Source organism: Platalea leucorodia (genome assembly GCF_965183815.1).
Source record: "Platalea leucorodia genome assembly, chromosome: 8".
In the NCBI taxonomy this organism is placed as follows: Eukaryota; Metazoa; Chordata; class Aves; order Pelecaniformes; family Threskiornithidae; genus Platalea; species Platalea leucorodia.
Window position 1 is genome coordinate 35,177,228 of NC_138830.1, and position 11,800 is coordinate 35,189,027.

The following is an 11,800-nucleotide window of genomic DNA, read 5'->3' on the forward strand; positions in this document are numbered from 1 at the left end:
CATCCACATTAGTTCACAGCCAAGCCTGGATTCTCTGTATCGCAGAAGAATCCTGCACCAGACACTGGGGCACGTAGCCAGTGCCTCAAGTCACAGCACCCTGTGCTGGTGGTGAGAAGTAGAGAGCTGTCTGGGCTGCCGAGCTACAGTGCCTCGGCTTTCCCTGCCCTCTTGGCTTCCCCAGGCAGCATGTCCCGTTTCAAATTCCTGGCTGACTACTGAGCCCAGGCCTGCCAGCAAGCCCAGATCTGCCCAGCAGCCAGCTAGCCTCAGAGCCCAGGATAGCAGCTACACGCACATCCCGATGGGCCTTGCCACTGGCATGGATGTGCCTGACACGATTTGTCATTTGACAGCTGCGGCACCTGCACAGCCCCTGCCTCCCCGGCACAGCCGGCGCCCTGAGCAGCTGGCTTGGCCAGTTGCACCGTTCCTGGAGAGGCCCCTGGCAGTGCACGCTGCTGGCATGCGTGAACGCATAGGTGCACCAGCAGAGAAGAGAAAGCCTGGGAAGTCTTTATCACCATACCAGATGTTCTGATGCATGGAAACCACAAACAACCCGTTCTCCAGACTACAGGGGGTGCAGGTTAGGGAAGGACAAGACAATGCATCGTCCTATGTGAGTCGAGCTAAGCTGTTCCTCCCCTTGCCTAGCTCAGGCTGCAAGCATTCATCAGAAATGGTTCAGAGCAGGACAGGATATCTGGGGACAAATGCTCTTTGGGTACAGCCAACACAGGACAGGCAGGCTGGACTCCCAGCTTTGATGTATGCACTTCCCAGCCCGGCTGTTGCCTGTCATCCCAGTGCTCACGCTGGCTTCTGTGCTGCTCTGAGGTGCACACAAAGTCCACTTCCTCTGGAGCTTTAGGCTCAGACAGTTTTCCTTCTGGAGAGCTCAATTCATCAGGGAGAGGCAGGAAGGCACCTGCTGTATGTTGAAAGCCTCTGCCCATTCCAGTAGCACCCCTGGATGCCAGCAGCTGGCCCAGTTCCCTTGGGAAGCACCCCAGCACTGTCACCTGGCCAACACCATGCTGTGTGGTGCTCATGCAATGGACATTTCAAGTAGTGCTTGCCTTCAAGGAGAAGGCAAAGTGCTGCAGCTGCTGCTGGAAACACATGATCCTTGAGTGCTGAAGCTGGAATAGGGGAGTCCTCCCTTTGCTGAAGGGTTTATGGGGTAAGTGTGGCTCAGACAGGGCCATTCAGGCCGAGCACTCCCTGGGACAATCCTTGGGAAACTGGCAAGGCAGCGTAGACACAATCACTGACCCCAGGCTTCTTTAAAGGGCTGTCTTACCATCCGTCTCTATTGTCTGATTTTTGACTCCTGAAAGAGCTGGAATGAGGAGCCTTGACTCTTCATCGAATTATGTGAGCCATTGATCAGCAAAAGTGAAGTCTCATGTAGCTGTTGAAGTCACTATGTCTAAATTTGCAGGAAGGGTTGGTCTGTGGTCACGCTCCTTGCAGCTTCCCTTGCTGCTGTGGCCAGTGGTGCCTGCTGGCAGTGTGACCCTTTGGAAAAGCAGGCGTGTGTGGGACCAACCCTTGTGGAGCAGCAGGCGTGGCACTGCTGGTCTGCAGAGACCAGGGCATCTGCTCACTGATGGATCCTGGCTAAAGTCCTTCCAGTTGTTTCTCCTCATGTCTGCTATCATCCAAGAGAACTACACCCTGCAGTAATGCTGGGCTCAGGGTTTTCAAAGGCCAGCTGTCCCTCCACCCAGAAAGCATTGGTAATTTCTCATCAGCAGGTGCCCCTGAGCAGACCTCATGTGTTTTCTGACCCTTTGTCCATGCAGAACCTGTCCCAAAGTCATGTATGGAGCTCTTTAGTAGCTCTGTCCACAATAAAATTTTCTATGCCCTTTGCTAAATAGTTTCCTTCTTTTTTGCAGTCGTTCATTTATCTGCCCGGCTGATGGCCCTGCAACTTTTCCCTGCACTTCTGATGTCCCAGCTGGGCTTAGCACCTTAACCTGTGTGTGGGTGACAGTGGTCCCCTCTCCGTAGATCTTTATGGACTGCCTTCCCTGAGGGTAGGGGGTAGACCACCTTCTCCAGGAGGTACGTAACTCCAGCCTGGTTTCTGTGCCGCAGCAGGGTGAGCACCGCAGGGAGGAGGCCAGTCCGGCTGGGCACCATGCTGCAGGAAGGCTGCTGCGCCCTTTGGGGTGAGTGGAGCTGGATTTCCTGGTCTGTCATACGTCCAGGGAAAGAAAGGTCTGGCATGTCCCAAGGTGGCAGGTTCTGAGCACAAGCTGGGAAGGAAAGGGATGTCCTACACTGCTAGCAGTTTGCTGGGACATGACCCTCTCCAGGAGCACAGGGCTTACCCTCAGGTTCACCATTTACTCGTCCTCCCCTTCCCAGGCTATGCTCACCTGCCTGTTGTCCTACTGAGAACGGCCCGTAAGCCCCCAAATTCCCCTGCCACGCACACAGACACCCACCTGAGAAGGGTTTCTGCCTCCAGAGTTCCTGACAACCAGTGCAGAGCCCCACGTGCTGCTGGGCTGTACTGGTTCTGTCCTGCCCTGCAGGCTTCCCTGCAAGGAGCAGGAGCCCATGCTTTTTGTTGGAGGCAACAGGGATTTGGGAGGTAGGGAAGACATCCTTCTGCTGCCTTCAGCTGAGACATGGAACATTTTCTCCACTACATCAAGTGCTGGAGGAGGCAGAATAAATCAAGGCTGCAAAATGTGCAATGCATTGGGGCAGCTGGATGCTGAGCAAAGAGCCAAGCCCCAGCAGGACGGGCTCCCAGTGCTGCCAGTGTTGGACTCTGATCTCCTGAACCTCATGGGTGGCAGGCAGGATTTTATGTGCTGCATGGCATTTGATTTTGGCTGGGTTTTGTCTTTTCACCACAACCATATTAAAGGAGGACTGTTGAAGATACATGTTGGGTACCTAAGAGTGAAAATGGTGAGACTGAGATGGTTTTAGCTCCTGGAAGCACTGATCTCTGCCCCAGATCAGTTCCCAGCAAGGATGAACCTTTGCAAGTGCAGTTGAGCATCTCAGCTGAGCTGCTTCATGCCGGGAGGGCGTTTTGCAGATGCTGCTTTGCGATATACAGGTACCCTCAGGACCCTGGCTTTGGGTGCTGTGTGTGGTTTCCCACAAAGTCATGGAAGTTTTCCATGGCAGGGAGCTGGCACCTTTCCAGGATGGTCACAGCAGCAGCAGGCACAGCCCAGGCTTGCCCCTTCCCCACCTCGTTTCTGTCCTTTTGGAACCCTAATGCTGATACTTGCAGGTTCAGGGGCCGAGGGCATTTCTGCTGCCCAGGCAAGGATCACAGCTGCTGCGCTGGGTGAGGAAGCTCCATAGCAGACCTGTGGCGGCAACCAAAAGGAAGGAGTCGCCTTAGGGCACTGCCGCAGAGGCCAGCATGCAGGCAGAGCGGTCCTGGCCACCACACCAGGGGACTGCAGTGACTGCGAGCTAAGCCTTTTGCTACAGCCCAAGGCCATCAGAGAGCTGGGTAAGGTGACAGCAGAACTCCTGATGCCTTCAGCTCCCCGTCGCTGCAGAAACATTGAGGTCTGGTGTCCCTGAGCACCTTCTCCAGCCCTAAATAAAAGGGGTTTTTGCCAGGGCACGAAGTCGCCCATCAGCAGGAGGCAGCACCCTGGACTGGCCATTCCCACCATGAGCCACTTCGGCTTTTCATCAGGAGCAAGCAATGCATTTGCAGAATGGTGACAGCTTTCCGGAGTCCTCTAAAGTCATAAATACCGGTCCCCGGCCACTTGCCAGCAGCTGTGCCAGGCCTCACAGCACGTTCCTCTCTCAGCCTTGGCGTGGGACGTATGCCCTGCTTGCTTTCATCTTCGGGTGTGACTCAAGTTTCTTAGTTTTCTCTTTGAAGTCAAGGGGACCTTCCTTTGGGAAATGATTTTTGGTGAGTCTGTTCTTGGGCTCTGTTTTTGCCACATCCTGAGAGCATCTCAAGGGGCTGTCTTGAATTGCAGGGGGGAGAAGGAAGCTCCTGCCAGAGGAGGGTGCATTTTTCCCCTCCTCTCTGCCCTGTGCTGTGCATCGCAGCCCGGACCACAGCTCGAGCAGCAGACCCCCCTCAGCTCTGCATGCTGCTGGCACACCCGGCACGCTTACACACACACGCCGCAATCACACCGCTCATCAGCCGCAGCTAAGCCCTGTTAATGCCTTGTGGACATGCTGTTGCTGGGGTTACCGTATACATATTGCACAACCTCCGAAACACTTCCCTCTGTTTTGTAGCAACTTGCGCTAGAGAAGCAGCATTCCCGCATAACCTCATCCCACCCCAGATGCAGCCGAGCCAGTGACTCATTCCTGAAACAAGATGACTCCGGGGAGCCTGCAGTGCCCAGTCCCGAGGGAGGCAAGAGGCAAAGAGGACGGAGGGTGAGCGCAGAGGGTGCTCCGAGGTTACGCTTGTGCTCTTGTGCAAGCTCTGAGCTGTACCCTGGAGCAGTCACAGCACTCCAGGACTCAGTGACGGTAGGGAGACAGGCATGGTCCTAGCAGGGACAAGCCCGGCATCTGAAGCCACGTCTCAGTGACACTGAACTGTGAGCCTCGGTGTGTCTTGGGTAGGCACTAGAGTTATGCGGCTCATTAAGCTCCCCAGGGAAGGAGACAGCCTGGGAACATCCTGACCTTCACTGGAAATCACAAGAAGGGAAAGGTCCCTGGGGAGCTGAGCGCTGAGCCGTGTCCGTGTTCCTCCACCACATCACAAGACCTGTGCAACCTCCTCCTCAGCTTCTGCCCACGCCACGGGCTCCAGACCAAGTCACAGACTCCTCCTGGGCTTCCTTTTCCGGGCTGCATGAGGAACAGCAGGAGCCGGCCAAGGACCGTGCTCCATCCCAACAGGGCTGTCATGGTGACCACAAATGCACAACAAACCCCGGCCCTTAGGAACTGAAACCTGACCTGCTCAACCTGACCCCATGGGGCAACTCGCCAGCCCTGGCTTGGTGCCCCCTGTTCACCTCGCTCTCCCCATGTGCCACCTCTTGGCTCTTCGGGCTCTGCAGCCCCCGGGGCCGGCTGGAGCTCTGGCAGAAGAGCTGCGGACGTGCCCAGCCCCGGCTCAGCTCCTGCCTGCTGCCAGCTCGGTGAATCTGGGCTCTTGTGCTGCTTGCTGCTGCCAAGCCCTGCCAGAGCTGCTGCAGGCTGGATGCTCCAGCCGGCGTTACCCGGGCTCCTCTTCTGGAGCTGTCAGCTGGAAGCAGAGCCAAAGACACCTGCTTTGGTGGGGGGTTGCAGGGCAAGCTAAGGACAAGGCTGTACCTTCAGCAAGACTTGACCACCCTCCTCAATATGGCAGCCCCAATTATTGCTCTCTCCTTAAAGCAGAGAGCAGGTGAGCAGCTCTTCCTCACTTTCTGTGGAGTGGGACGACAGCCCTAGGTCCTTGCAGGCCTGGGTGGAGGCTGGTTTAAATTCCCACTTCACAGACAGCCACTGTAACCTCTGAGCCTCTGCACTTTGGGACCTGCTTTTATATTTGATGAAGAGCTGGAAGCATGTGTGTTCAGGACAGAGTCCTCCTGGTGCCACCTCCTCTGTGCAGCGCCTAGGCTCTCTGGCCGTATCTGAGCTCTACCAGGACAAGCCAGACGGAGAAGAAACACTTGTTGGTGAGGTCTGCCTGGACTCTGGCATCAGGCTGGTCCAGCCCTATTAGATGAGCCTCCACACCTCTCCTGCCCACCCTTGACTGTCCCCTCCGGGATGTCCTTGCCACCTGGCAGCCATGGGTTGACACCCTGCCTCTGGCTGGGCTGTGAAACAGCAGCTCCTGCCGATGGAGGGGTCACAAGGCTGGTTGGGGGACATGACAAAGTGGGGTCCTTCGTGTGGCTGTGACCATCTGGGGCTACCCAAAGTGGCCAAGTGCTGTGGCATGGCTGCATCCTCTGACCTCCGAGGCAGGAGGTCTCCTCGTTAGTGATCCCAAATCACAGACTTGCAGAGTTGGCTGGTGGTCACCTCTGGAGGTCTCCAGACCCTGCTCCAAGCCAGGACCAGTATGAGGGGATTGCTCAGGGTTTTGTCCAGTCAAGAGCTGGCAGCAAGGTCCCAGCAGAGAACACGTGCCCCTCAGCCAAGAGGGGGAGATTGTCACAGGGGCCATGCCCCAGAGCTCTGGGCGCAAGAGCAGAACTGATACCCCTGGGGCAGCTCAGCCATGGGGACACCCATGTTCGTCCTTGCCCTGCAGCTCCTCTGCGCAGGGACCAGGACAGACAGAGGCTGCAGGGTGCCAAAGGCTGCCTGTGTTGTTGGAGCCGCTGCCCAGGTCCCCAAGCTGCTGATTTACCTGCAGGACCCTACATGGCAGCAGCAAACCACACTCTGCGTCCCCTCAGTGTGAACAATTCCTGGTGATGCTGCGGCTGGCTGTGCACCTGGAGCGAGGCCAGGGAGTGCCAGGGGAGCGCCAAGGTCGGAGCGGGCTCTGGGTGAACAGCTGAGGTGGGGCCGTGAGTAAGTGACGTGGGTTGTGTCAGGACTCCATGGCAACGACAATATTTGGGTGCTGCTTCAGCCCGCAGCATCTGCTGGGAGCCCCACGTGTGGTCAGGCTCCGGGTGAGGGAAACAAGCAGCCACGATGGGCAGCACGGGCATGTGGCTGGCTGCCCCCAAGGTCGCTCCACGGGTGTCCTACTGGGACGCGCAGAGGGGACAGGCGCTCGCCGCAGTGCCCAGCATGCCAGGATGGTTGGCGTTCACCCCCACAGCCTGGGCAGTGGCCTTTGGTCCCTGGTGCCCTCCATGGTGGAGGGGCACGCTGGCCGTGTGGTGCAGGGGACAGGGCTGCGGGGCATAGCACGGGGGGGGGCTGCCAGGGGGGAGCCTGCGGCAGCCGGGTGGTGGAGGAACCTCGTGGGGAGATGGAGGGGCCTTGTGGGGTGGCGGAAAGACCTTGTGGGGTGGTGGAGGGGCTTTGTGGGGTGCCGGTAGGGCTTCGTGGGGTTGTGGAGGGGCTGCATGTGGTGATGGAGGGGCTTCGCGGGGTGGCAGAGGCTGTCCCAGAGGCAGTCCGTGACGGCTGCCCCGGGCTCCGTCTCCCCGCCCCGAGGGCGCTCCCCGGCCGTGCCGCGGCCCGGGGGAGGCGGGAGGGGCGGCCCGCGGCCCCTCCCGTCTCCATGGCGGTGCCTTAAACAGGCGGCGGCGGCCGCCCCCCCCCCGCCTCAGAGCGCGGCGCCGGGAGCTGAGTGACCGAGCGGGTGAGTGCGGCCGCGGCGGAGCCGGGCCCCCCCCGCCCCGGGGCGCGGCGGCAGCGAGACCCCCCGGGCCCCCCGGCTCCGGCCGCTGCCCGTCCCGGGGCCGGTGCGCGGGGGGGACCGAGCGGCTCCGCGGGGCGGGGGCCGCCGCTGCCCCGGCTCCCCCCCAGCCGTCGGCGGCGACCCCCGGGCGGGGAGGGTCCCGGCTGCGGGCTGCGGTCGGTGCGAGGCGGGGCGGGGCCCGGGGCGGCGGGAGCCCCGCGGGAGCCCGGGGACAGGCGGGGACCAGCAGCTGCCCCGCTCCTCCCGAGCGACCGTCGCCAGGCAACACCCCTCCTCCCTAGCGACGGTCGCTAGGCAACGCCGCTCCTCCTTAGCGACGGTCGCCAGGCGGCGCAGCAGCCGAGCCCGCTGCTCCTTCGTGCCCACTCTCCGGCTCTCGCCAAGGCCCCGGGGGGGCCCATCCCGGTCCCCCCCTGCCCGGGCACCGGGCGAGGTCCCCGCTCTGCGCCTTGGGGGGCTGGAGCCACACCTGGGTACCGCCCACCCGGTCCTGGCTGAGATGCTGTGAGTGCTCAGCACGTGGCAAGGGATGCTGAGCTGGCAGGGCGAGGCTGGCAAGGCGACGGCAGGCAGGGAGCCGGGATGGGACAGCGGCCACAGCGCAGAGGCCCGTCTGCAACTTGGCACCCCAGTGCCGCTGACTGCGGGGCACTGTTTGTCCCAGCCCTGGGGGGCAGGTCGCAGAGCTGGGGTGCTGCCAGCTCCACACAGGAGGATGTGGCTGTTGGCAGAGCCAGCGGGCAGGGGAGAGGTGGGCTGCAGGCAGGCAGCGGTGCTGTTTCTCATGATCGGCGAGCAGGAGGAAGGCGGCCGCATTGCGTCATTCCCGGAGAGTGCTCCCGAGGGCACGGGCTGATGCGCTCACTCCTCGCCAGCCCCTGGAGCCGACAGCCTCGCTGCTGACAGCTCTCAATCGGGAGCCTCCATCCCCCAAGACACATCTCAGCTGTTGGCCTCGGGGTTTGTCAGAGGCTGCCGCCAGCCCTCACCCCATGCGTGCAGGCTTTGCCAACGCCCTGCTCCTGCTGCAGTCCCTCCGCCCTTACCAGCCCTCCTCCTCCTGCCCTCGCGAACCCGAGAGCAGAGCCTGCTGAGCTCTGCCAGTGCTGCGAGCCAGAGCCTGGGCAGTAACGGGCCCCTCTGCCCCACGTCCTGCAGCCCCATGGCCGGGAGCACTGAGATGGCGTCCCTGGAAGAGAGCTTCCGCAAATTCGCCATCTATGGCGATACCAAGGCTACGGGGCAAGAAATGAACGGGAAGAACTGGGCCAAGCTGTGCAAAGACTGCAAAGTCACCGATGGCAAAAGCGTCACCAGCACTGACGTGGACATTGTCTTCTCCAAGGTGAAGTAAGTGACTTGGCTTTTTGGGGCCTCCAACCACTCGGAGGCTGGGGATGTCCTTGCGGTGCGGGCAGGGTGGTGGTGCCCAGGTGCGGTGGTCCCCGGGGAGGTGTGGTACCCCGGCTGCGTGCCCAGGCCCTCCATGCCCATGTTGCACCCGGCATGGAGCAGTGGGTGCATCAGGAAGTTTGAGAGGCTGCTTTTGCAAGACCTGATAATAAATTAATCCATATTTGGAGGGTGGGAGGCTCAGATTTTGGTGCAGAGGCTGTGCCCCTGCTCCTGCCTCCAGGCATCAAGGTGGGCCTGGCCGGTTCTGCCAAGTTCCCGTCTAGCAAGAAGGTGCTTCAGGGAGCAGAGGAGGGTGCTCAAGGGTATCCTGTGTGATGCGGCACAGCCGATCCCTGGGCCTCGCTAGCCCACACCTGAGCTTGGCAAAGACTCTGGTCTTTGCTCCTCAGAGGTCACAGGGGCAGCTGAAGAGCTGAAGGCACTTGGGGCTGCTTTCAGGGTCCCCGAGGACACGCTGACACCCGACGCTCTGCACCAGGGTGCCCAAGCAAGGATGGGTGGAGAACCTGCTCCCTCTGCACCTTCTGTCCGGGCAGCCCCTTGTTCCCTGGTGACGCCAGGAGGGTCTGAGCGCTGTGAGGTTTTCAGCACGTAAGAGGGTGGGTTGCTGTGCTGCTCCAGAAACAAGGAACGGGCGCTCGTGGGACAGATGCTCTGTGCACATCCTTCTGAATTTGACCAGAGAAGGACTGATACCTGCCAGGGGAGAGAGGGTGCTGGGCATCTCATGCAGGCTGGGAGCAGTGGGAATGGATGCGTGTCCCCTGTTGCCACCAGCACCCAAGTCCCAGGGCACTTCCATGCAGGGGTGAGGTTTTTAGCATCAAGGACTTTAACAGCATGTGGCTGAAAAGCTCCAGGAGCTCAGCACCAGCTGTGCCCAACCCAACCCATTCAGCTGGGATTGCCCTGGCTGTTGCTGCATTTTGGAGGTGGGCAAAGGACCCGAGGCTGGTGGAGGACAAAGCCGGGGCCTCCCTGATGCAGCTCATCCTCCGCTGCAGGAGGTGCAACCTGAAGACGTGCTTATGGCAGCCTGGGTTTTCTGCTTGCAGAGGGAAGACAGCCCGCGTCATCAACTACGAGGAGTTCAAGAAGGCGCTGGAGGAGCTGGCCCCCAAGAGATTTAAGGACAAGAGCAAAGAGGAGGCATATGAAGCCATCTGCCAGCTGGTGGCAGGGAAGGAGCCCATTAACGTGGGTGTCACGGTGAGTGAAGAGCCCCTGGGAGCAGGAGGGATGGTCGGGAGGGAAGGATGGAGCTCTGCCTGCAGCAGAGCAGAGACACTTTCCAGAGGACCCCATGGCCCTGAATGGGCTGGCAATTGCACAGGTCCAGTGGGCACATGGGGCAAGGCATGGTCCTCAGTGGGTGTCAGGGGCTTGCGTGGGGCAAGGGGTGAAGGGGATGGGGCATGTTCTTGACTTGCATTGCCTGTCTCCCCGCTGCAGAAAGCCAAGACAGTGGGGGCTGTGGAGAGGCTGACAGACACCTCCAAGTACACGGGCTCCCACAAGGAGCGCTTTGATGAGAGTGGCAAGGGCAAGGGCAAGAGCGGACGGGAGAACATCGTGGACACCAGCGGCTACGTCAGTGCCTACAAGAACGCGGGCACCTATGACGCCAAAGTGAAAAAGTAGGGACGGGTGCCCGTGGCACCCACCGCCCCGGTCCCTGCATGTCGGCCATGGGGCCGGCGTTCACGTCAGCCTTGGGACATGCCTGCGTGACGTGGGGCCTGGGAGGCTGCGCTGGGGCCAGCCCCAGGCTGGCGGGATGTTGGCCGCCCAGCACTGATGTGATTGGGAAGTTGCTGGGCTGCATGCTCTGCCCCAGCGTCCTGTCTGTCCCCCCCTCCATGCTGTGACCCCCTCAGCCTCTCCTGTCCCCCTGTGCTGTCACCCCTAGCCCCCCGCCGCTGGCAGCACCCGCCGTACTAACAGCAGTGCTCCTCAGGGCTCCCCTGCCCCGCTGGCACCCAGACCTTCCCTACCTCAGCCCCTGCTTTCGGGGCACCTTCCCTGCCAGTCCCACCAGGGACCGCAGCCTGTCTTCCCTGCAGACCTCCCAGGGACCCCCCTTAACCCCACACCAGTTACACCACAGCCACCTCCTTCCTTCCCCACTGGTTCCTGCCTGTGTGATGCCCTCGCTACGGGGCTGCCCGCCTTTGCCACTTGCCTGGCACCGCAGGAGGCTGAGACCCTGTGGTGCCATTAGTGCTGGTGCTGCCGGGATGCTCCCAGCCAGGCCCCGGGACGCACCCTGGGAGAGCTTGGTGTTGCCTGGCCATTGGCAAAGGTCTCTGACCTGAAGCCCCATGGCCTCCCGCTGCCTTTGTGAAACCCAAACCAAAGGATGCTGCAGACCCGTGCTGTAACCCGGCTCTGCAATAAAACCCCGTCCGCACTGATGCCCCCGGACTGGTTGTGTTCAACGGGACCAAGCAGTGCGAGCTGCTCATCCACCTGGGTGGTGGGAGGCTCGGCTGGCCGTGCCGGCTCAGGGCAGCCGTGCCGTGGGTGCCGTGGGCTCAGCCCTGGCCGCCAGCAGTTTTGGCAGCTCCTGACTGGCTCTGAGTTGCCTGAGCAACTGCAGGCACACAAACACGAGCGCCTGGCTCCTGCTCCTGCTCTGTTTGCAACCAAACACATGAGCTCCTGGTAACGATCCCTGGGAACAGGCTGGGCTCTGGGATGGGATGGCAGCTCGGGGATGGGAAGGTGGCTCCAGGATGGGGTGGCTGCTGCTGTGGGTGCTTGGGTGCACAAGGCTGGGTGCAGGTGGTGCCACCCCGATCTCAGGCACGGGCAGAGCCTGCTGCACTGCTGCCTCGGTGGCAGTGCCAGGCTTTCCAGCTAGATACCCACTGCTGTGGTCATCTCTTTGGAGCCAGGCTCCCTAAATAACCCACAGGGGTTATTTCACAGGTGCCTCAGCTGTGGCGCTGGCACTGCCCACACTGCGAGGGACGTGCTGGGGACACGCATGTGGCTTGAGTGGGCTTGCTCCCTGCCATTGCACAGCCCCGCACCTTCTGCATCCTAGTCACTTGCTTTTGAAAACACAGGAGAAGG

General features: G+C 60.8%; 1 protein-coding gene across 1 annotated transcript; it reads left to right on the forward strand.

Moving 5' to 3' along the window:
- The first annotated feature begins 7,165 nt into the window (after positions 1 to 7,165).
- TPPP3 (tubulin polymerization promoting protein family member 3) lies at positions 7,166 to 11,102 on the forward strand. Its single transcript, XM_082319335.1, has 4 exons — positions 7,166 to 7,246; positions 8,465 to 8,656; positions 9,778 to 9,931; positions 10,175 to 11,102. Exons 2-4 carry the CDS (start codon positions 8,469 to 8,471, stop codon positions 10,361 to 10,363), a joined length of 531 nt encoding a protein of 176 aa, XP_082175461.1. The 5' UTR covers positions 7,166 to 7,246; positions 8,465 to 8,468; the 3' UTR covers positions 10,364 to 11,102.
- The last annotated feature ends 698 nt before the right edge of the window (positions 11,103 to 11,800 follow it).